This window comes from Papio anubis, chromosome 15 (genome assembly GCF_008728515.1).
Source record: "Papio anubis isolate 15944 chromosome 15, Panubis1.0, whole genome shotgun sequence".
NCBI lineage: Eukaryota > Metazoa > Chordata > Mammalia > Primates > Cercopithecidae > Papio > Papio anubis.
In genome coordinates, this window is record NC_044990.1 from 29,203,856 (window position 1) to 29,229,555 (window position 25,700).

At 40.6% G+C, this 25,700-nt stretch overlaps 1 protein-coding gene across 1 annotated transcript; it reads right to left on the reverse strand.

Moving 5' to 3' along the window:
* LOC116270577 (leukemia-associated protein 7) lies at positions 1–25,700 on the reverse strand. Its single transcript, XM_031655854.1, has 2 exons — positions 24,936–25,700; positions 1–4,559 (listed from the first exon to the last, which is right to left on the reverse strand). Exons 1-2 carry the CDS (start codon positions 25,392–25,394, stop codon positions 4,353–4,355), a joined length of 666 nt encoding a protein of 221 aa, XP_031511714.1. The 5' UTR covers positions 25,395–25,700; the 3' UTR covers positions 1–4,352.

Below are 25,700 nucleotides of genomic sequence, written 5' to 3' on the forward strand. Positions count from 1 at the left end.
TCTAAGGTAATATTCACTTTATTGTGATACATGATAATATTCACAGGTCACTTTGATTAAGATAAACACAACTTTTGGGGCCACCATTTAGCCACTACAACAGGCAATAAAAACATAAACCCATTCAGGCCATTATGAGAGCAACAAAGAAAACAAAGCAGGGAATAGGGATAAGAGAGTAATAGGGGATGCTATTTTTGCTGAGCGGGCTACAGAGGGCCTCCCTAATGTGGAGGCTTTGGAGCAGAGACCTCCTTGAAATAGATGAAAAACGTTGTTCTGGCAGAGGGAAGAGCAAGTGCAAAGGCCCTAGGATTGATCATTGTCGTATTTGAAGAGGTGAGTGGCAAAGAGACTCGTGTCTTAGACGTGTAGTAGGAGATGGGTCAAAAAGGCAGAATTTGGATTTTATTCTGAGTAAAAAGGGAAGCCATTGGTAGAGCAGAGATGTAATTGATCTAACTTTTTTTTTTTTTTACTGCGGCCGATGTGTGGAGAATAGACTATAGAGAGCAGAGAAGTACTATGACCACTCAGGGAGGTACTGCAATATTCCAGGCAGGAGACAATAGTGCCTAGGACTCGAATAGTGGCTATGGAAGTAGGGAGAAGTGATCTGATTTGAGACATGTTTTGAAAGTTGAGCCAACAGGATTTGCTAATTGAGTGAATTTAGGTGACACTATTAGGGGAGTCAAGGATGTCGCTAATGTTTTTTGCCTATGTGACTGGAAGGATAAGAGCCATGGCCAACTGAAATTTGAAGGATGGCAGAGAAGCAGTCTTGGGAATCCGTAATTCCATTTTGGAATTTGAAATGACTTTCGGCATCCAAGTAGAGATATTCTGTAGTCAGCTGAACACAGGAGTCTGGAGCTCAGGGTGAAAGACATATATTGGGCATCATTAGTGAATAGCCAGTATTGTAAATCACCAACTAGTAGGTGTAGTTAGAGAAAAGGACAAAAACTGAGCCCTGAAGCACTACGCAATTAAGAAATCAAGAGATGTGGAAGAACCAGGACAAAAGTCTGTAAAGTAAGCCAGTGAGGAAGTAAAACCATGAAAGTCTGCTGACTTGGAAAACAAATAAGAAAGTGACTCAAAGAGGGAATGGTCAACTGCATCAAACACTGCTAATAGATCAAGTAATATGAGGATTGTGAATCTACCATGGAATTTGTCAGTGAGACAGTCATCAGCAGTCTTGACAAGATAAGTTTTGATGGAGTTGTGGGCACAAATCCATTTGAAGTGGGTTCAAAAGGGAATCAGACAAAAGGAATTGTAAGCAACTAATCTGGAAAATTATTCCAGTGAGTTTTGCTGTTAAGAGGAGCAAAAAAACAGAGCAGTAGCCAGAGGAATTTTTTTTTTAATTGGAGATACTATAACATAGTATCATGCTGACGCAATGATATTACGAGAGGCAAAAATTGATAATGCAAGCAAGAGCATGAATGTTAAGAGAGAATTCCACAAGTGAGTGAGAAGGGACAGAGTCCAGAGCCTTAGTGGCCAACCAGTCTTGCACAGGAGCAGGGCAGCCCTCCTTATAACAGAAGCAAACTCAGAGTACCTGTGTACAGATGCAGGGGAGGTAGATCTGCTAGTGAGACGAGGAACATGCTCTTCTTATGGCTTCCACTGTCCCTGTGCAATCAGAAGCAAGCTTATCAGCTAAGAATGAGGTGAGTAAACAAGGGTAAAGTTTGAAAAGCTGTGGAAGGGCCTTCAGAGAGTAAATTGTTAAGGCCAGTAGTGAATTATCTAGTGAATTTTCCAGAACAGCGCTTTCTCATAGAAATATAATGCAAACCATCCATGGAATATTAAGTTTTCTAGTACCCATATTGAAAACATGAAAAGAAATAGGTACAATTAATTTCAATGGTATATTTTACTTAAGCCAACATATTCAAAATATTATTTCAACATGTAATCAGTATAAAAATTACCAAAATATTTTAGATTCATTTTTTTAGTAATGAGTTTTTAAAAGCCAGTGTGCATTTTACATTTTCAGCACATCTCAGTTCAGATGAACCATATTTTAAGTGCTCAGTAGCCACGTGTGGCCAGTGCTACCATACTGAACATTGCAGGTCTAGGAAATGAAGTAATGCTAATGAAGAATGCCGAGGGTCCCTGGAGATTGGGAGCCACGAACTGAAGTGAGGTTGGTATGGCTGAGTGTTTTTCTCCAGCCATATTCAGAGCTCCTATACCGATGTGGAGTAGGCAGAGAGTTGAACTTGACCAGGGATTGAGTTCTGCAAGCAACATTCAACCAAAGGGAAAAAAGGGAAGGGAACTGGTGGCATGTGGAACCAATTGATTATGTAGACTGACCATAGAACATAGGACACCGAAGTTAGCATGGGGTAGGAGAGGGGTGTAAAAAGGTGGTGGGGCAACCAAAGTTCCAGTAGCATCATAGAACTTTAAGAACTGTAGATGCTCTGCAACATAAAAAGATGTCTAGGTAATCCCTGCCCTCAGCAAGCTAATCTTGACAGCAGATTTACCAACAGTTATGCTATTAAGATGGCATGTGATAAACACCAGAAAAGTAGCACAAAATGTGTTCTATGGGAGTTTAGAAGAGGAAGAGTTCACCTCTGGCTAGGATGGCCCATGAGGGTTCCTGGAGGGGGTGGTGGGTAAGTCAGATCTTAAAGGATGAATAGGATTTTTGTCAGCACATAGGAAACATGGTACAAAGTGAGGAAAAAGCACAAGCACAGATAGAAAATAAAAAATGTTCACTATTTCTTTGGGTAAGGTTAAAAAAAAACAACCTTAATATTCATTGAGGGAATCATTAATTACAATAGGGTAGTAATAATGGGTCTTGAAAGAAAAGTACAGAGCTAATTTCCCTGGGGGAAGAAAGACCTCATCATAAAAGAAAGGCATCCCCCCAGAATACAATGTTTCTTAGGTGTGGGAAAACTGAGTGGCAAAGATTATTCTCAAGAAATAAATGCCTACCCCTTCTCAACCTTTTGGCTAAGATCAAGTGAAGAAATAAATGCCCTTTATTTCTGGCCCACCTCACCCCTACACATACTCATGCACCTGTAAACACAGGAGCACACACACACACACACACACACACACACGCATGCACACAGACACACAAAGCATCCATCTTTCCTTTAGAATTCAGTATCATATACTTAGCTCCCTTCTCTGGAAACGGTCAGTTACTTCCAAAGAGAAGCAATGTTTACCTTTCATTCTCAGATTCTGGAAGAAAACATTTAGAACCAACTAGGATCAGAGTGGGTGAGATTAAAAAGGCTTTGATTACTATTAACACCTTAGGAATAGTACTGTACTCCCACCACACAGACCCAGTTGATGATTCTTTTAGAAAACAAGCTGCACATATACACTATAATCTTTTTTTCTAAGTCTGTTGCTGTTTCTATTAAAATTTTAAGGGGAAAATAGCATTTTACTTTGGCTCTCAACACAGTCATCATTGAACAACAAGAAATTTAGTTTTTCCTAAGTATGTGTGGACTGTTGTTGAAAAAAATATCATCTTCTCTCTTCCCAGCTCTAAATGGTTTGGGAAACCTGCCAGTAAATCCACTCCCTCCCTTTTTTCAAAGAATTTCCTACTTCAATCAGAATATTTAGAAACAGTAAGAGCTAGACTTTTCCACGTGAGATTTTAATAATACTGTGCTTTGTATTTACATATCATACATGATTGGTATGTCATAGCTCACTATCACTTTAAGTTTTTAAATTAGTATATAAAAGCACAAGGTTTAGAAGCAACTCTTCTTGTGCTCAACAGTAAGTTATTAATGTCAGGATTGAAACTCATGATTACTGACACATGTAGTCCTACAAAGGTCATTCTTGTAACATAAAAGGAAATGTCCAGTAAGTATTAATAGAACATTGCAATTATCAAATATCTCATTTATTCAAGGTCATTTTAAGAGCCAAGGAACTTTAATTATATAAATAACCACATTAAACCCTTTAGACCTACATTAATATGAATACAAATTAAGGTATCATTCAATAAATATGAATAAATATATACATACATAATCAAATCAGTTTCACAAAGTAGAATGTATTTCAATCAGACAGTCAGCAAATAGGTCAATATACTTAAAAATGTGAACTACTGCTTTAAAAAAATTTCACTAACGTGCTATAATCCTGAAGGCTACAGATGCCACTGGTCAGACTGTTTCACATGCCATCAAGTCTTTCCCCTTTGGATATAAAAACATCCATTGTCTGCTGACCCAATTAGGAAGGAAAGTATCTGGTTCTTTTAACAGTGCTGGCTGTGGTTTTACTCCCGATACCTTTAACACTCATATGTCTGGGAGATTCTGTAAGATCTGTCTCAAGGAAGCACAGGCTACCACGTGGGCATCTGAAGGAAGATTAGCAAGTGACTGAATCAGCTTCTTGACTATTGTCTTCAAACACTGGTGGGCAGCATTCAAGTCTCTGTCAAACTGCTGTCCTTCAATCTGTAGAGCCAAATGACTGCAGATGTTTCTAAACTCAACACTATCCTGAAATGAACAACAAACACAAACAAGAAATTAGATAGGTTATGGGGGGCATTTGTTGTACTTTGCTTACCCAACTTCCATTCCTTTCGCTTCTGGTGACAGCACTCTGTGTTTTGGTTTTCTTTATTTTTTTCTTGGAAAACTACCCCCCATTCTTAGCCTATGTAGTTGGACCAAAGCTGATCACAACTCCAGGGACCAGGCCAATCAGAGCATGGACTGATCAGAATGGACAGATGATCTAAGCCAAGGCCAATAAGCCACAGGCCAAGGATATCTGCTAGACGAGACCTAAAGAGGATCTGCTATCCTCTTTAGCTGAGGCTGTTGGAAAATATCTTGCCACCATAAAGATAGCATCCAAATGAGAATGCGGCCAACACAGAAGAAAGGAGAACCAAGAGATTAAAAGAGACATATTCTAATCTAATACTTTCTGAGTATGTGGCTCTAGCTGTACTTGAACAATAAACTCCAAGATTTTTTGGCCATCTGGGTCAATAAATATCACTTTTTTACTTAACCCAGTTGGACTTGAGTTTCTGTTACTTGTTCCTAGAAGAACTGTGACAAATACACAAATAGCCTGTGTTTCTATTATCCCATACTCACTGTGTTCAGTATTCCAGTACAGAATTTGTTATTTAATGGACATGGTCTCAAGAAATCCCCAAATGCAAATTTAGAAAGAACAGTTCCCAGGTAATTTAAAAGAAGGAGGTAATTCAATATTTTTAATCCCTAAATGGTTTATTTTCTAAAATCCATTGCACATAAATGGTACATTGGGATGATTCCACATCAGAGATAATGTTGAATATACGATCTCTTTTCAGTATATGGAAATGACGTCCCCAGGACTTCTGGTTCTGGCAACAAAACGAGAACTTAGTTTTCCCAAGGAATTCTCTTTGCTACTGAATTCCTAAAATTCTAAATAAAAATAGGGCAAACATCCTTTCTGAGCTTGCAAGAAAATAAGAGAAATCTCTCAGAAGCCAAAAATTTTTAAAAGATTATTTTAGCTGCCTACCAATACTATGAAGAAATGAAAGTTCATCTCTCTTGAGCCGGGTTTGGGATGGAGAGTAAAGTTGTCCCTCGGAATGTGGAATAGCGGACCTGTATTACACAGTTGTTTGACTTTGGAATTGCCCTCTGTACCAGATGAACATCCTGGGAACACTCGTGCTAAGAAATCAACTTAAAATTTTGAACTGGGCTGAAACAGCCATGAACACATGGCAAAAACAAACAAAAACATATTCCAGGGAAACATGTCTGCAACCATTGCCCTACAATAGTATATGCATAATGCCTATGTTGACGATGAAGTCAAAGTATGAAATTTAAAACACAATCTACCATGATATAGCAGATGCAATATGGGACAAGATTACACTCGAAGAATTTAAAATAGAGACTATAAAATATGTTTTAAATCAGCAGTCCCCAACCTTTTGGCATCAGGGACCAGTTTTGTGGAAGACAATTTTTTTCCATGGCTGGTGGTGGCAAATGGTGTCAGGATGAAACTGTTCTACCTCTGATCATCAGGCATTAGATACTCTTTTTTTTTTTTTTTTTCTTTGAAGAGATGAGATTTTTTTTTTTAGTCAAATAATTAGTCATCCTTGAGTCTGCATGCTTTGTCAAATAAAAATTATTTTATGATTGGCAAAGTTTTCTTGTTACCAATTATAAAATATACCCAGTATGCCCCTTAAAAAATAACAATCTTTTTCTTGAAGGGCAAATCACAACATGCTGATTATTTCATAATAAATTGAAGGTGAACAAAGGAGAAAATGCAGTACATTTATACTTTGAGAAGAAACTAATTCTAATACTCATGTGTCACCTTAATACTCATGTGTCGCCTTATTCTGGCTGGCATACAGTAGATGGCCCACAAGTGTTCAGTGATTGAATGAATGATTGGATGAATAAATATTATTCTTGAAAAAAATCTCGGTAATTACTTCCTGATCATACTGGATACTGTCAGGTATAGTTTCAGAAAATATTCTGTAATTTAATTAATAAAACTGGGAATTAGAAGAAAGAAAATTTGCTGCTAAAATACTGCCAAATATCCAGTTATATGGTATGAATTGGTAGCTTCGATAAGGCCTTCTTATTTACTCTAAAAATTTCTAATATCGTACTTGTTCTATTAGCCACCTATTATCTGATGATGAGTGGCTGGAATTTCTCTGTTAAATCTTCATTCCCTTAGCCCTAGTTTTACAATGATATTTAAGTGCAGTCATTCTTGCAGATATTCACAGGAACACCTAGTGCTTTTCTTAACAACAAATTTAATTGACTATTATTATTTATTATTTTTTAGTTTTTATTATACTTTAAGTTCTAGGGTACAGGTGCACAACATGCAGGTTTGTTCCATATGTATACATGTGCCATGTTGGTGTGCTGCACCCAGTAACTCATCATTTACATTAGGTATATCTCCTAATGCTATCCCTCCCCCCTTCCCCCTTCCCACGACAGGCCCGGGTGTGTGAAGTTCCCCACCCTGTATCCAAGTGTTCTCATTGTTCAATTCCCACCTATGAGAAGGAGCACACAACCTAGATCCTTCACATGCTGAATTCACAATAGGGTTTGTGCTCCTATGAGAATCTAATGCTGCTGCTGATCCAACAGGAGGAGGAGCTCAGGTGGCAGTGCTTGCTAACCTACTGCTCATCTCCTACTGTGCAGTGTGGTTCCTAACAGGCCACAGACCGGTTCCTGTTCATGGCCCAGGGGTTAGGTACCTGTGCCTTAAATGAGTAAAGATATAAAAGAAGAAATCAAAAAAGTGTTTTAAGAAAAAATAGGCTTGCAAAAGAAGCACATCTACTTCTAAAAAAAATGAAAATTATAGTAGAAATTTAAAACTTAATTGACAGCTTAAACACCTGATTAAATCTATCTGAAGTGAGGATGAGGAAACTAGATAATAAATATGAAAAAAATACCTTAGAATGCAAGATTACAAGTTGAAGACATGGGAAATATGAATGAGAGGTTGAACAACATGAATGACAGAATGAGAAAGTCCAACAAACACTTCTAGGAGAACAACAGAGAGAATGGGAAAGAGGCAATATTAAAGAGAACAATGGATTAGAATTATACAGAGTAGATCCAAAACAGAAATCTTTATATTAAGGAAGTAAAATATGCCAAAGGGAGAACAAGTTGAGTGAAATCCAAATCTAAACTCATCGAGGCAAAATTACTTTTAAAGGCAATCGCAAGGAAAAATACAGATGGACTTCAAGGTAAGACAAGACAGCAGCTGACTTCTCACCATAACAATAGAGAAGACGACGGAATAATGGCCTCAAATAACTGTCAAGCTAGAATTTTGTTGATTCCTACTAAACTATCATTTAAAACTCAGGGAAAAATAAATATGCTGTCATTTAAGAGGACAGAATTACCACTAATAGACTCTCAGATATTTCTGAAGACGTAATTCTGAAAGAGGAAATTCAACTGAAAATGGTTGAGATTCAGGATGCAACAGTGAAAAAAGAAACTCAGAAACGTGGTATAAATCTAAAGAATGTATTGTTTAAAACAAAAATTATAACAACTAACGTGGAGTTTGGGACATCTAAATGTGGTAAATGAATGACGGTTCATTTTAGAACCATCTGAGCAAGATGTTTCTCAAATGCTGAACAGCAGTGACATGTCGAATGGAGTGGCACTCTAAGCACTGTATTATTCAAGAGAAAGGTGGCAAGCTCATACATTTTAGACTTGTTAGGTACATGTGTGAAAAATGTAAGAGTTATTATTAAAAGTAGAGAAATAATACATAAAACTTCAAAATCAGCAGAGGGAAAAGATGAATTAAAATTTTATTGGCTGGGCACAGTGGCTCATGCCTGTAATTCCAACACTTTGGGAGGCTAAGACAAGCAGATTGCTTGTCCAGGAGTTCGAGACCAGCCTGGGCTACATGGCAAAACCCTGTCTCTAAAAAAAAAAAAAATGCAAAAATTATCTGGGCAAGAGGGCATGCACCTGTGGTCCCACCTACTCAGGAGGCTGAGGTGGGAGGATCACATTGAGCCCAGGAGGTCAAGACTGCAGTGAGCAATAATCATGCAATTGCTCTCCAGCCTGGGCAACAGAGTGAGACCCTGTCTCAAAGAAAAAGAAAAAACAGATTATTGACCCTATGTATATAGAAGGTAAACTGGAGAAATAAAGATACAAACATAAGGCAAGGTAAACAGAAAACACTAAATAAGATAGTAGTAATAAGCCTACACATATTAGAAAGCACAACAAATGCAAAGCAATAAACTCACCTTTTGGAAGATAGTGATTACTATGTTGGTTTTATATGCTGTTTACAAGAAACACATTTAAAACTAAAACCACATAAAGATTGAAAGTGAATGGATATTTAAACATATGCTAAGCAAAGAGAAGACAAAATAAAACCATTAAAAAAATCATTATTTGGGATAAAATAAACTATGAGTAATAAAATGAATGATTCCCCAAGAAGATGTCACAATTTTGTACTTGTACGTCCCTAATATGATAATCATAACATACATTCAGTCTACACACATACAAGCTGATTTTAACCTAGCTTCCTCTGAAACTAGATTGATCAAACAACAAAACAGAGAAAGATTGAAAAACACTAACCACAAGCTTGAACCAATGGAAATAAGAAAATATACATTATTGTCAAACATGTGGACTATTTATAAAGCTGACTATATTATAATGTCACAAAGCAAATCTCAACAACTATCAGAAAGTCTCTATCATGCAAATCACAATGCAAATAAATGAGAAATCAATAACATAGATACCCTTCCCAAAACATGTGTGACTTAGAAAATCCACTGCTAAAAAATTCATGGATCAGTGAAAAAAAATAATTGAAATTTTCAAATACTTTATACTGAACTATATCACAAATTTGTGGGATGTAGCCACAGTGAGAAACACTTTGACTTAAATGATTATGTAAATAAAGAATAATCCCTGAAAACCCATGAGCTAAAAATTCAACTAAATAATGTAGGAAAAGAGAAACAGATACTGTCATTCAAAAGAAAATGAAAGGAAGAACTAAAAGTTGAACAAAAGTTTGATGAGGGACCAGAGTTTTATTCCTAATTCTGTCTATAAGGAGAAACTATTCTTCTCCCTGTTTTTTTGATTGAGAAGGACACAGGTTTCTGACAAAGTACTTATTTGAAAACATCCGCCGGAAACAAAACCAATGTTCATTTCAACTTAGCAAACAGTGGCAGCAGGACCACCTGTGAGCTAGGTGCCAGGACAGAACCATACCACGCTCAAGGATTCGCAAGCTACCATACTTTTTGTTCTTTTCTCTTTAAAGCATTCTTGCTTCCCTACCTTTGTGTGTTGCTCATTTCTGCCCAGAAGGTGTCAAAGAGCTGTTTAGATCAAGCTTGTCCAACCTGTGGCTCAAGATGGCATTGAATATAGCCCAACACAAATTTGTAAATTTTCTTAAAACACTGTAAGTCTGTGTGTGTGTGTGTGTGTGTGATTTTTTTTTTTTTTTTAAATTTAGCTCATCAGCTGCTGTCATTAGTGTTAGTGTATTTTATGTGTGACCCAAGAAAATTCTTCTTCTAATGTGGCCCAGGGAAGCTGAAAAATTGGACATCCCTGGTGTAGATGACCTGTCCCATGGCTTATGAGGTGGCCTGTGTGCTGAAGCATACTACTAGGGAATGGGAAAGTAGGAGAGAAAAATCACTCTGGACTATTTCCTCAAGATCCACATCAAGGGAAATTGTCCGATTGCTTTATAGAAGTAATCCAACACTAAGTACAAAGTATAAGGATCAAAGAAAACATGCAAGGGGAAATTCAAAATAGAAGGAACCACTAAAACGTGTGCTGAGGTATGCCTATTAGCCAGTGTGCAAAGGAATTCATCACCCAAAGAAGACTAAAATGCCTTTAAAAATATAGTTGTGGGCCGAAAACCTGAAGTCAATTTCACGTTTTACTGTAAAGAATCAAAGAAGGCATCGTTTGGGGAAATTACACGTATAATAAAAGTCGACTGCTGGGCTGTACTGGTCCCTGAGGCCCTGGGCAAACTTCAGATCTCTGGCAAGCTTTGCAAACTATTCTAGTACAGTATTTCCTTTTTATCCTTTCTCAAATATATTAGCAGTCAAAGAAAACAAATTAATAGGAATAGGCTTTCCATGGGACTCTTAAGCCAGGGTAGGGAAAAATAAAACAGGTGAGTGCTTCTCTACCATTCAAGAAGGTCTGAAGGCCAACTCTGGATCCAATAATCATTGCCTTCAACCAAACTTCTGCTGAGTCTGCAGTGGAAGGTAGGGGTCACAAGTCACAGCATTAAGGCAATAGTATATTAAGTGGCTCACAGGCTTTCAGTAGAAACTCACATGATCAATATTGGTGATGATTTCACTCAGGATGCTTTCCATTCAATGACAGAGCCTATCCTCCCAGCCGCTTTTATTTAGCAAATCCCAGATGCTCCCAGAAATGATGTAATATCCTACACGATGCTTTGAGTACTTTGCCAGAATTAGAACTACATGGTTGAGCAATCTAAAAGTAGATTTTGAAGCTTCTAAAGCCTTGTGTAATTTCAGACTCTGGATATGAAATGTATTGATTGCTACAGCGGTCCAAATTGATGGCCAGCATTTACATTTTTAAGCCAGTTGAGATACTCTCATGTGACTCAACGGATCTATTGGGGTAATGGCCTTGGCCTGTTTAACTCAGCTAAATGAATTAGTTAAATTTATTTCAAATGTGTATCAAGCCTCCACCACATGGCTGGATAAAAGGCAATAAGATATGGTACTTGATCTATAAAGAGCTTATAACCTACTAGGGGGAAATGAGACACATAGATCATATACCAAATATCCATTGCAATATGATGAGGGCTATGGTAAAAACACAAAACCCCAATTCTATGGAAGAATAGACATGTATACACTCATAATTTAAGCACAGCACAGGGTTCATGCAAAGCTCGTTCTGTCATGTGACTCCTTCCTATAGCGTGCTGGGGTTTTATTGTTCAAAATTCATTTGGACACACTAGAGAAATTCGTGTGCTTAGGAGGCAATCCATTCAAAGAAATAGCTCTAGATTTTACATTATGGCTTATTAATTTTTAGCACACATCTGCCCTGTGGTAGGCAGAATAATAGCCTTCCAAAGATGTCCACATCCTAGTTTTCAGAACCTGTATGTTACCCCACATGGCACAGGAACTTTGCAGATGTTAGTTAGAACAGGAAGCTCTCCAAGCCATTATAAAGACCCCGGGGATGGAGACAGAGCTCATTCTTTCAAGAGCACTGGACTTGCCATCTGAACGCTGGTTCTACCCCTTTGGCCAAGCCATTATGCCTATGGAACACTCAGTTTTCTAATCTGTGAAATGGAAACAATAATAGTTACCACACGGAGGGGTTTCAGAAGTCAAACTAGCTCATGTATATGGAAACTCTTTGTATTTTTAGGTGCTCCTTTACATTAATAACTAAAGTTATGGCGGACTCTGTTAGACATTGGGAGATCAGTAAGGAGAAGGAGAGGGCAGGGGAGGGTAGAGGGAAAAAGAAAGGGGAAGGGAAAAGAAAAGAAAAGAAAAGAGAAAGAAAACAAAAAAAAAAATCTGCCCTGTAGAAACTTAGAATCTAATTGGTGAGATGAAATTTATTTGCAATTGTTCAGTAGGAATGTCACAAAAATAAGATTAAGGTTCAACAACAAAGGTGGAGGCCATTAGTAAGCTTTTTGCAGAAGAGGAGAACGGAGGCTTGCATGAAGTATCAGAGAAGTGGTAGGTGGGAAAGACTATATTAGATACTACAAGATAGACAGGTGGTATGGAAGAAAGCATTATTTGGCTCATAGGCCCCTGTAATCAGAATAAATAACGGAAGCCAAAGTGTGGAGTCAAGAAGGGGCTGGGTCAGGGAGAAGGAGAAAGTCTGAAAAGAATAGAATTTTGTGTAGAATATGAGGATATGGTTGTGTGGAAAGCCTTGAACGTCAGAGTAAAGTCCTTGAACACTTCCAATCATTGTAGTAACATGCAAACCAGCTTTTGAAGAACACTGGTCTGGCCTACACGCCTGAGCACCTACTCAGCACCAGACTGCGAGCTTGCCTCATTCTATACCTTGTCTCACTCAGTGCTCATAACCATCCGTGACAGATGAAAAGAAATGTGGCTTGGGGAGAGTACATGATGTAGCTAAGTAACACAGCAAGTTAGTGACAGAGTTAAAATTAACTTCTCCCAGGGATGAAGCTGAATTGACCACAGTGGATAAGCTTTTTGATGTGCTACTGGATTCAGTTTGCCAGTATTTTATTGAGGATTTTTGTATCGATGCTCATCAGGGATATTGGCCTGAAATTTTCTTTTTCTCTTGTGTCTCTGCCAGGTTTTGGTATCAGGATGATGCTGGCCTCATAAAATGAGATAGGGAGGAGTCCCTCTTTTTCTACTATTTGGAATAGTTACAGAAGGAATGGTACCAGCTCCTCTTTGTACCTCTGGTAGAATTCGGCTGTGAATCCGTCTGGTCCTGGGCTTTTTTTAGTTGGTAGGCTATTCATTACTGCCTCAATTTCAGAACTTGATATTGGTCTATTCAGGATTCAACTTCTTCCTGGTTTAGTCTTGGGAGGGTATATGTGTCCAGGAATTTATCCATTTCCTCTAGAATTTCTAGCTCATTTGCACAGAGGTGTTTATAGTATTCTCTGATGGAAGTTTGTGTTTCTGTGGGATTAGTGGTGATATTCCCTTTATCATTTTTATTGTGTTTATTTGATTATTCTCTCTGTTCTCCTTTATTAATCTGGCTAGCAGTCTATCTATTTTGTTAACCTTTTCAAAAAACCAGCTCCTGGATTCATTGATTTTTTGAATGGTTTTTCATGTCTTTATCTCCTTCAGTTCTGCTCTAATTGTAGTTATTTATTCTTTTGAAGAACACTGGTCTGGCCTAGATGCCTGAGCACCTACTCAGCAGCAGACTGCAAGCTTGACTCATTCTATACCTTGTATGCTAGCTTTTGAATTTGTTTGCTCTTGCTTCTCTGGTTCTTCTAATTGTGATATTAGGGTGTCAATATTAGATCTTTCCCACTTTCTCCTGTGGGCATTTAGTGCTATAAATTTCCCTCTAAACACTACTTTAGCTGTGTCCCAGAGATCCTGGTATGTTGTATCTTTGTTCTCATTGGTTTCAAAGAACTTATTTATTTCTGCCTTAATTTTGTTATTTACCCAGTAGTCATTCAGGAATAGGTTGTTCAGTTTCCATGTAGTTGTGTGGTTTTGAGTGAGTTTCTTAATCCTGAGTTCTAATTTCATTACACTGTGGTCCGAGAGACTGTTTGTTATGATTTCCATTCTTTTGCATTTGCTGAGGAGTGTTCAACATATGCAAATCAATAAATGTAATTCATACATAAACAGAACCCATGGCAAAAACCACATGATTATCTCAATAGATGCATAAAAGGCCTTTGATAAAATTCAACAGCCCTTCATGCTAAAAACTCTTAAGAAACTAGGTATTGATGAAACATATCTCAAAATAATAAGAGCTATTTATGACAAACCCACAGCCAATATCATACTGAATGGGCAAAAGCTGGAAGCATTCCCTTTGAAAAACCAGCACAAGACAAGGACACCCTCTCTCACCACTCCTATTCAACATAGTATTGGAAGTTCAGGCCAGGGCAATCAGGCAAGAGAATGAAATAAAGCATATTCAAACAGGAAGAGAGGAAGTCAAATTGTCTCTGTTTGCAGATGGCATTATTGTATATTCAGAAAACTCCATAGTCTCAGCCCAAAATCTCCTTAAGCTGATAAGCAACTTCAGCAAAGTCTCAGGATATAAAATCAAGGTGCAAAAATCACAAGCATTCCTATACACCAATAATAGAGAGCCAAATCATGAGTGAACTCTCATTCACAATTGCTACAAAGAGAATAAAATACCAAGGAATACAAATTACAAGGGATGTGAAGGACCTCTTCAAGGAGAACTACAAACTACTGCTCAAGGAAATAAGAGAGGACACAAACAAATGGAAAAACATTCCATGTTCATGGATAGGAAGAATCAATATTGTGAAAATGGCCATACTGCCCAAGGTAATTTATAGATTCAATGCTATTCCCATCAAGTTACCATTGACTTTCTTCACAGAATTAGAAAAAACTGCTTTAAATTGCATATGGAACCAAAAAAGAGCCTGTATAGACAAGACAATCCTAAAGAAAAAGAACAAAGCTGGAGGCATTATGCTACCTGACTTCAAACTATACTACAAGGCTACAGTAACCAAAACAGCATGGTACTGGTACCAAACCATATATACAGACCAATGGAACAGAACTGAGGCCTCAGAAATAACACCATACATCTACAACCATCTGATCTTTGACAAACCTGACAAAAAAAAGCAATGGGGAAAGGATTCCCTATTTAATAAATAGTGTTGGGAAAACTGACTAGCCATATGCCAAAAACTGAAACTGGACCCCTTCCTTACACCTTATACAAAAATTAACTTGAGATAGATTAAAGACTTAAATATAAGACCTAAAACCATAAAAACCCTAGAAAGAAACCTAGGCAATACCATCAGGACATAGACATAGGCAAAGATTTCATGAGTAAAACACCAAAAGCAATGGCAACAAAAGCCAAAATTGATAAATAGGATCTAATTAAACTAAAGGCTTATGCACAGCAAAAGAAACTATCATCAGAGTGAACAGGCAACCTACAGAATGGGAGAAAATTTTTGCAATCCATACATCTGAAAAAGGGCTAATATCCAGAATCTACGAGGAATTTAAACAAATTTACAAGAAAAAAACAACCCCATCAAAAAGTGGGCAAAGGATATGAACAGACACTTCTCAAAAGAAGACATCTGTGCAGCCAGCAAACATACGAAAAGAAAGCTAATCATCACTGGTCATTAGAGAAGTGCAAATCAAAACCATAATGAGATACCATCTCATGCCAGTTAGAACGGAGATCATTAAAAAGTCAGGAAACACAGATACTAGAATGTATGTGGAGAAATAGGAATGCTTTCACACTGTTGGTGGGAGTATAAATTAGTTCAGCCATTGTGGAAGACAGTGTGGCGATTCCTCAAGGATCTAGAACCAGAAATACAATTAGGCCCAGCAATCCTATTACTGGGTATGGACCCAAAGGATTATAAGTCATTCTACTATAAAGACACCTGCATGCGTATGTTTATTGCAGCACTCTTCACAATAACAAAGACTTGGAACCAACCCAAATGCCCATCAATCATAGACTAGATAAAGAAAATGTGGCACATACATACCATGGAATACTATGCAGCCATTAAAAAGGATGAGTTCATGTCTTTTGCAGGGACACGGATGAAGCCATCATTGTCAGCAAACTAACACAGGAACAGAAAACCAAACACTGCATGTTCTCACTCATAAGTGAGAGTTGAAGAATGAGAGCACATGTAAACAGGGAGGGGAATATCACACACCGGGGCCTGTAGGGGGGTGGGGGGCTAGGGGAGGGATAGCATTAGAAGAAATACCTAACGTAGATCATGGGTTGATGGGTGCAGCAAACCACCATGGCACACGTATACCTATGTAACAAACCTGCACGTTCTGCACAGAACTTAAACTATAATAAAAAAATTAACTCCTCTATTTCAGAACTTAAACATTCATCAGACTCACCCCAGATCCCAAATGATGCCAGGTACAGTAATGACTTACAGAGCCAAGCTCGGCCATGTGGTGCGGGAGACAAGACTGGCAGGAATTACAGAGCTATAGCTGCTCCGGCAGGGCGACAGGGGCATCTTGGAAGCAAGCGGGAGAAGCACTAAACCAGTTTTGGGATGGAACAAAATGTCTACAGGTGAATCGTTTCATATTTCTTTTTTGGCCATCTTCACACTATTTTTCTTAAGGTTGACTGAGTGTTATGAGTGGTACGAAGCTCAAAAATTGGCAAGGATCGCATCCAAATGGAAGACTGGCCTGTTGGCCCATCCCTCCTCCCTGCAGCGTAATTGAGAGGGCTTGGCTATTCGAAAGATATTCAAGGCATGGAATCTTCTACACCCCATGTAGAATTGCAGATGACATTATTGTATATTCAGAAAACCCCATCGTCTCAGCCCAAAATCTCCTTAAGCTGATAAGCAACTTCAGCAAAGTCTCAGGATACAAAATCAATGTGCAAAAATCACAAGCATTCCTATACACCAATAATAGACAAACACAGAGCCAAATCATGAGAGAGCTCCCATTCACAATTGCTACAAAGAGAATAAAATACCAAGGAATACAAATTACAAGGGATGGGAAGGACCTCTTCAAGGAGAACTACAAACCACTGAGCTAATCAGAGACCGCCCAACTGGAGGTCTCCTTTCCTCAGCTCTGTTCTCTCCTACCCGCTGTGAGGGAGGTCTCTCGGAAAAACCGCCACACCGTGTACTTTTCTGCATTCCGCATTGTGCATTTATTAGGAATGCACACATCTGGAATTCTTGAACAACTGAAAATGCACCTGCAAAGTCTTAAAAGGAAAGACAAGCTAAGCCTTTTTTTAAAGCTTGGTACTGAAAATAAACACTCTCATCATAACTGAAGTCTTGAAGACAAAAAGAATCTAGCAGTGTGAGTCCATTTGAGAGCCTGTTTTCCGAAACCAATGCCAGTGGATAGTAAAGTCAAAAACCCAATATGACTTAATCGGCTCTAAAATGCAGATAACATTTAAACAAGCCACATGGATTGTGCTTTTTTCTCCTACCATGTCACCTTCAAAATCACTTCTACATAAATTGTAAATCAGTTCGTACTCAACCACCGGCTTTACAGCAAGTTGGCTCTTTTCAAAAGAGTCACGTCTTGAGATACCTTGAGTTTTATTCTCTTACACTGGCCTCCACAAGCTTGTTTCTTCTCACGTTTCCCCCTCTAGCTCTCCCTGAAGGCTTCATGTCCTCTACAGAGAGCATGAAAGAAACAGATGGAGAGATGGGGGTGGGAGGGCAGAGAGAAAGAGAACAGAAGAGAAGAAAGAGAAGGAAAGAGAGAGGAGAAGAAGAAAGAGACAGAGGGAAGAAAGAAAAAAAGAGGCCGGACGCGGTGGCTCACGCCTGTAATCCCAGCACTTTGGGAGGCTGAGATGGGCGGATCACGAGGTCAGGAGATCGAGATCATCCTGGCTAACACGGTGAAACCCCATCTCTTTTTTTGCATTACCCCAAATGCAAAAAAATTAGCCAGGCGCGGTGGCAGGCGCCTGTAGTCCCAGCTACTCGGGAGGCTGAGGCAGGAGAATGGCTTGAACCTGGGAGGCAGAGCTTGCAGTGGGCCGAGATGGCGCCACTGCACTCCAGCCTGGGCAACAGAGCGAGACTCCGTCTCAGAAAAGGAAAAAAAAAAAAAAAAAAAGGAAAGAAAAAAGAAAGAGAGAAAGGAAGGAAGCAAAGAAGGAAGAAGTCTGTGTTGGGGCCTGTCCTTAGTAAACTTCTGCCTGGCCAGCAGGTTGCTCTCCACTAAAGCAGTCCAGTGCTGGGCCCAACAAAAGAATACAAATCCCTTCTCCAGACCCATTAGCACCCTCTACACTGGATGTCTACATAAAAGGGGAGTGATTTTTTCTGTTTTACTGGGATGTTGTGGAAAACATACTATCGTGAATCACGATTTGCCCTAACTTCATTTGGTTCATCAACATCTGGCTTTGAACTACAAATCACAGGGCCCAGAACAGTCATCCATCACCTGAACCCAAGGTCAGTCTCAATAGATGTGTAACTGTGTATTAATAAAACACCCAATGAAGAAGCAAAGTATTAGCCAGTCACCATTAAAAAGTCTATCATCCACAGGAAATTAAACATTTTTACTTGTGGTAGACCCACTGGAAATGCTCACAAATAACTAAGGCTCCTGATGCATTTGCTTTGGGTACAGCACCGTTTCCAGTTGAAAATCCAGTCAAAAGCACTTTTGTGATGGGTATAAGCACTTGATTCAGGGGTGCTCACCAGGCAAACCCAAAAATGGTAAAATAAAACACTGTAACATTTTCACCAAGATGTCAAACATAAGTAGTTTTGTTTTAGGCCTTTCCCGAAGTATCTCTCCCCAAATGTTCATTTCAGAAAGCTTTTAGGTCCTGATTTTCATATCATTCATATTATAAGAAATTGCAAATCTATACATAAGCTACTTCTAGAGCAGTCACCATATCCATGGGTTAGGGGGAGAGAAGAACAGAAATTCTGTGACTCATCACTGCACCTTTTTTCTAACATAAAAGCATGATTTTGTCACAGATAATGAGCACCACCTTGGCTATGGCTACTGATTATATAACCGTGAGCATTTATGTCTTCAATAGTATGTTAGTAGTCTTTGAAGACACAATTCTCAAATTTGCAGAAGCTGGTTTCACTTGTTCAGAGGAAGACATTGATGATGAGTGCTTTTTTCCCCAATGGGAAAAAGATTTGATTATTATTTTATTATTATTACCGTTAAAAGGTTGATGCCTCATGAATTCTTACTGACTGTTATTTTTATGAATTCTATTCTTGATAGTACCAAATATAGATACTTCTGGAAAGTGACAGCGGCACATTCAGTTTTCAAAGTTTGCTAATGACAAGGAAGGGAAGTATGGGGACTCATGGGGCTGGCTACATAGAGAAAGCTTTGAGCATGTTTACGAACCAAAAGGGTCAGCAGAGAGGGGGCAGTAGAAAATATAAGAAGAGAGAAAGTTGATAGAAACAACTCCAGGGGCAAATGAAAGATTTGCTTATTATTATTTTTTTTTAACCAATGGGCAAAAAAAGCACTCATCATCAATGTCTTCCTCTGAACAAGTCAATATTCACACTTGCAGTTTGCAATGACTGTGAAGCCAAAGCCAGCAGTTTTATGACTGCTGCTCTTGCACCACAGAATGAGAAAACCAGCAAGGACTATCAAACATGCGGGAATAATAATGCACTCATTGAAACGGGTGAGCTCACAGGCAGGTTTCATCTACAAGGGCAAAAACGTTCTTCTGCCTCTGAAAGTGAGCTTCCGCCACAATTTCCATGAAACTTGCTTCAGAACAGAACTCTTGGAAACTATAAATGTTTTTAATTCTCAAAAGAAGATAGACAAAACTCAATCAGAGTAACTCGTCATTGGCTTGGCTAACGGTCCCTATGTGAATTAGTCATTTTCAGCAGTTCAAAAAATCCTAGACTAGCTTCCTCCTGGTGTCCTGCACGCTTCTATGCTCCCTTCAGGTGGCAAATGTTGAAGGCATTCCTGCTAGTATTACTAGTTTGATAGTGATTTCCTGATTTTACCTAGTGCTTTCTGTCACTCTATCAGGCAGCCACAATGGAAGGAGGTGCAGAGATCATTCAGTGTTATGGACTAAACTGTGTGGTCCCCTCATTCACATGCTCAACCCCCAATGTGACTGTATTTGGAGATAGGCTCTTAGCGAGGCAATTGAGGTAAAATGAAGTTATAAAGCGGCTCAACTCTGATAAGACTGGTGTTCTTCTAAGAGACACCAAGACATGCAAAGCTTTCTCTCTCTGCCTGCACACACTGTGGATGGGCCATGTGAGGACGCAACAAGAAGGCAGCTGTCTGCAAGCCAGGAAGGAAGCTCTTACTAGAAATGGAATTTGTTGGCACTGTGATTTTGGACTTCCAACCTCCAGAACAGGGAGAATATAAATGTCTGTTATTTAAGTCACCCCGTCTGTGGTATTTTGCTATGGCAGCTCCGCTGGCTACGATGTGACTGTTGTAGTCCAAGCAGTGTACACAGTGCACAGCATGTACGACTATCGCCCCTAAGATCTCTCATGTACACAATTTGAGCATGATGTTCATAACGCCCCTAAGGGCAACACTGTGATGTAGGAGAATAAGTTAGATAAAACCCATCGCTTCTTAGCTGCAGGGTCTTGAGCAAAGTCCTCAATTCCTCCAAGCCTCAGTTTCCTCTGTTATAAATGTTTGTTAAGCTGGTTAAATCTAGCCTCGGCACCAAATTTAATAAGATTCGGTACTGTTAAGCATTTTTCATCCACCATGAAGAAACCCACTGCATGGGTGTTTGCATGTGTATGATGATTTCTAAGTGTTCAAAGGAATATTGTGTTGGTTTCTTTAATTAAAGAGTAAAATTCTATTTTAAAATGTCTGTTATCATTGTGGTGAGAATTTTTCTGCCTTCATGCCTGCAAATTTCACTGTCTTAACCTTCTGGTGGATTGATCAGTGAGTCACTCACTGGTGACACCTCTAAGCCTATCACTAGGCATGAGGCTAAAGCTGACCTCTAGATAGTGTAGGCTTCCTGGAAATCTCTTTGGATCATCCTGAGTCTGCTTTTGTCAATAGTTCCAGAAAAATAGACACAGAGTTAATGGATCATATTCATTAATATCAAGAATAGAATTTACAAAAGTAACAGTCAATAAGAATTCATGAGGCATCAATCTTTTAACAGTAATAATAATGATAATCATAATAACTCAGATAGATGGAGACTAACTTTGGGAAGCCACTGACTAAATGTATGATCTCAGTAACCCTTTAGGTTAGATACCATTATCCTCACTATACAGGGAGGAAACTGAGGGACAGAAAGGCTAAATAACTTACCCAAGGGCCAATGTAGGAAGTGGCAGAGTAGGTCTGAAATGCTCCGTGGGACATGACTGCTGTGCTATGCTGTCTCCACTGCAGGATCTCTAATGCCTGTCAACTGCGTCATGGGCTTTAGTTCAAGTGAATCTCCCTCCTACCTTCTGTGGTAAGTAACACCACCAAAGAGATCTGATGCTGGAGAGGTTCCCACGTACTTCTAAATGATACACAGTAGTTATTTCCATTCACAGAAATCCTCCTGCAAGGATTTCTGAAATCATTCTATTGTATAAAATCTGTATGTTCCTGATTTAAAAATATACAAAACATCCTTCCAAGTCATTTGAATTAACACTAGTATTAAGGAAGCTAAGTCTGCATAACCAGCCCCCTGGAAAGACAGAATGCCATCTCCTCAAGTCTAAGTGCTGTGTAATCATTAATCTACAAACCAAATGGAGATATTACCTGTTCTGCAAACAGCAAATCAAACAAAATTCCTAGGTGCTGGCCCGGCGCGGTGGCTCAAGCCTGTAATCCCAGCACTTTGGGAGGCCGAGATGGGCGGATCACGAGGTCAGGAGATCGAGATCATCCTGGCTAACCCAGTGAAACCCCGTCTCTACTAAAAAATACAAAAAAATAACAGGGAATAAACCTAGCCGGGCAAGGTGGCGGGCGCCTGTAATCCCAGCTACTTGGGAGGCTGAGGCAGGAGAATGGCGTAAACCCGGGGCGGAGCTTGCCGTGAGCTGAGATCCGGCCACTGCACTCCAGCCTGGGTGACAGAGCGAGACTCCGTCTCAAAAAAAAAAAAAAAAAAAAAAAAAAAATTTCCTAGGTGCTGCCAAGGGAACAAATCATACAGAGAAACTGCTCTCTGCTTGTCTCTTGAAAGCCCTGGCTATTTCCAGGGGCCCTAAAACTCATTATCCCCCTGCGGGTGAACAGCAGACTCCAGTAGCTGTATATTTCTAGAAAGTGGCAGCAATACATCTAAATGTTTTCAGTTTGCTCATGACAGGAAGGGAAGGATGGGGATTCAAGGGGTGGGTAGGTAAAGAGTGTTATGGACCAAGAGGGTCAGCAGAGAGGGGGCAGTAGAAAATGTAAGGAGAGAGAAAATTGATAGAAACAGGTCCAGGAGCAAGTGAAAGATTTGCTCCGGTGGAATTAACATGAATATACGTGGGGATGGGGGGCAGCATTTAAATTTTAGAGACAAAAATGAAGATGAGTAGAAATGCAATTTTTTAGATAGATATTTGTGTCCACCAGCCTCTATTTTCTCAGAAAAGGTGTGAGAGGGTTGAGGTTTGGATGAAGAAGGCTTGAGGAGGATGGAAAATGTTTAGAATCAAAAGTCAGTTAGAAAGGACTAAAAGGATTTCCAAGTAGAAGTGACTGTGGCATTAAGCTAACATGGCATAGTTTATAGTGGACTGCTTCCAGAGCAGAGGACATGGGGTTTAGTCCATTGCCACGGAGTTGGGTCAAGCCCTTAGAAAATTGTCTTCTGACCTGACTTTCAAATGGAAACCTACCCTTCTATGATTTATCCAGGCTTCTGTGATCTACCTACCCTTTGCTTGCAAGACAATCCAAGGTCCTCAGCATGACACACAGGCCTTTCCCTAACTGGCCCCCATTTGTGTCTCCAGCATCAGTTTTTGCCTTCTGCCATATTGAACTTAACTGTCATTCCTCCAGAGCCTCAGGCCCTTTCAGTGCTGCTGGGCCTTGACCAAAGGATTCCCCTGAAATGTTTTTCCCTTTAATGTCTGGGAAATAATATGTACTTTTTTTTTTAAAGGCTGCCTCCTCTGAGAAGCCTTCCAGGGTCACCTTAGGTAAAACGGATTATCAGTCTCTCTTTTTGCCAGCCTTATCTATGCCCTGTATGTGTTACTGACATCACAAGTTCATATTTCATCCATTTTAAAATGCACTTTTATTCACATTTTTTAAAAATCCCTGAAATAAGCCAGATGTGATGGCACATATTTGTAGTTGCAGCTACTCAGGAGGCTGAGGTGGGAAGATCACTTGAGCCCAGGGCTTGAGGCTGTAGTGTTATGATTGCACCTGTGAATGGCTACCGCACTGCAGCCTTGGCAACACAGGTAGACCTTGTCTCAAAAAAAAACAAAAAACAAAAACAAAAAAAAAACTCTTAAATTAGCATGTAACTTATAATCAATGGTGTATCATAGTTTAATGACAGGATTAAAAAAAATTTTGGTGATACCAAAAAAAAAGAAAAAGTACATCTTACATTGGAGAGCATTTGGTGAAATGCAGCTTCATTTTCTAACTTTCTAAAGTGAGTGTAAGAGTGCTTCTCATCTTGCCTCCCACCCCACCACCCCCACCACCTTTGGCAGTGTCTGGAGACATTTTTGGCTGTATCAACTTGCGGCAAGGAATATGCTGCTGGCATCTAACAGGCAGAGGCGTGAGATGATGCTAAACATCATACACAGGACAATCCCCAACAACAAAGAATTAGCCAGGTCAAAATGTGAATAGTACAGAGATTGAGAAACCCCGATGTCGAGAAACAATACCTATTTGGGTATATAATAGGCTTTATTATGTTTGATTTTAAATAAATCTTTTACAGTGTATAGTGCAACTTAATATATAGCAACTTTTTCCAAACCTTGGCTTGTGCAGAATAGCAACTCTTGAGACATATTGTAAGCTCTCCTCGTCACCCCTCCCCGACTCCCTTCTGCTAGATGCCCCAGGGGAATCAATACAGCAATGCTCCTGGTCAAAATCTGAAAGCCAAAATGTCTCAGAGAGATCTGTGACCTTAAACCAATTAGGTTAGTTAATGGCAAGTCCAGAACTGAAACGCAGACCCCCAGATTTCCGCAATCACACTCAGCCTGGGAGACAGCTGCTCCGTTCCCGAGCTAAATTGGCTAACACAGTTTGGTACCTTAAGAGGAAATGTGCCGTACCTATATGAGCTGGGTGACTTAGCAAGAGTTTAGCATTAGTATTCACGCTTTAACACCCGGGACCCACCTGGCTTTCACCCCGCTTTATGATAGTTTAGGTTGACTCTGTAAGACCCCTTAGCTCTGTGGGGAATTGGATTTATGCAAAAAATAATAGTGATTCATGAATGTGAAGGAACTTTAAATAAATGTAGATGATTTCATCATACAAAAGGCAGAAGGGACTTAGTAAGTGTATTTAAGGCTCTGGAGGAAGCGTTATTAATTTGGAAAGTGGGTGGAGGGAGCTGTCCTCTATCCCTACAAGCTGCACGTGTGGAAAGGGCCTTTCCAGCGCAGGAAGCTGATTTCTGTGAGAAAGGAAGGAGTTCCAGGGGGAGATTTTGGCAACGCAGTCCCCACATCTCGGTTGTGCCAGTCAGGCGGGCCTCAGGTGGGTCTGGGGATCCCTGCCTCTTCTGCTGAGTCCCCAGAGTGTCCCCCGCCCCCTTCCTTCTCCCACCGGGGCTGAATCACAGTGGGCAGCAGTGTTTGGGATCCTGCGATCAACCCACCGCCATCCCAGCAGCCCCACCCTTGGAGGAACGGGGGTTGCCCTGCACGTCAGAGGGGATGGCTGGGGCCAGACTCACCTTCAGGTGGATGGGAAAGGACCGCTCCTGCTGGAGGGGCCCCAGCAGCGTCTGCTCCACGTTGACCAGCTCCGAAGTCGAGTCCACCACGCGGGCTAGCGCGCTGCGCATCGCCATCCGGGCCAGGGTGCAGGGCCCGCGGTCCTGGGGGAAGGGCAGCAATTCGGCGCCCCCCTCAGCGCCCCGCACTACCTCCTCCTCTGGTGAGCCCGTCCGGGCCGCGGTCCCCCGATTCCTGGTCCCCATGCCCCCGCCCCGCTCCTCGCGCCAGGGCCCTGGCCGGGCCCGCGGCGGGCCTGAGCGACGGGCTGGAGCGGTGGACACGTGCTCCGGGTCCCGCGGGTTCCCGGGGGCGCCTGGACCGTCCCCCCAGCCCCACTCCTGCTGCAGCAGCTGCAAGGTCTCCAGAGCCACCATTTGGTGGCTGATGGAGGCCACTAAGGGCGCGGGGCTGGCCATCGCCTCCGCCGGCGGCTCGGCGCGCTCCGCGTGCAGGTGGAGCAGCAGGGAGGGAGGCGGGGGCGTTGGGGTCGCCAGGGTCACATTTTCTAACCCGCGGCTCCTCGGCCTCAGGGTCTCACAGCGTGTGTGTTCGGCCCCGCCCCCGGCTCTGAATCGGTGACCCGTGCTGGCCTCTGCCTTCGCCCGAAGTCAGAATCAGGCGCGTTCTGACCCAAACTGCCTGACGCGCTGCTCAGTGTGCACTTGAAAATCAGCGAAATGCTGAGCGCTCGTTCTTCCCTCTCTCCAGGGCTTTGATGAGAA

Excerpts from the sequence above, each read along its gene's own strand:
- LOC116270577 (XM_031655854.1), bottom strand. The coding sequence starts at position 25,394 with ATGGCCAGCCCCGCGCCCTTAGTGGCCTCCATCAGCCACCAAATGGTG. Across the intron at positions 4,560-24,935 it reads CCTTTCCCATCCACCTGAAG|GATAGTGTTGAGTTTAGAAA; the intron begins GTGAGTCTGGCC and ends TGTTCATTTCAG.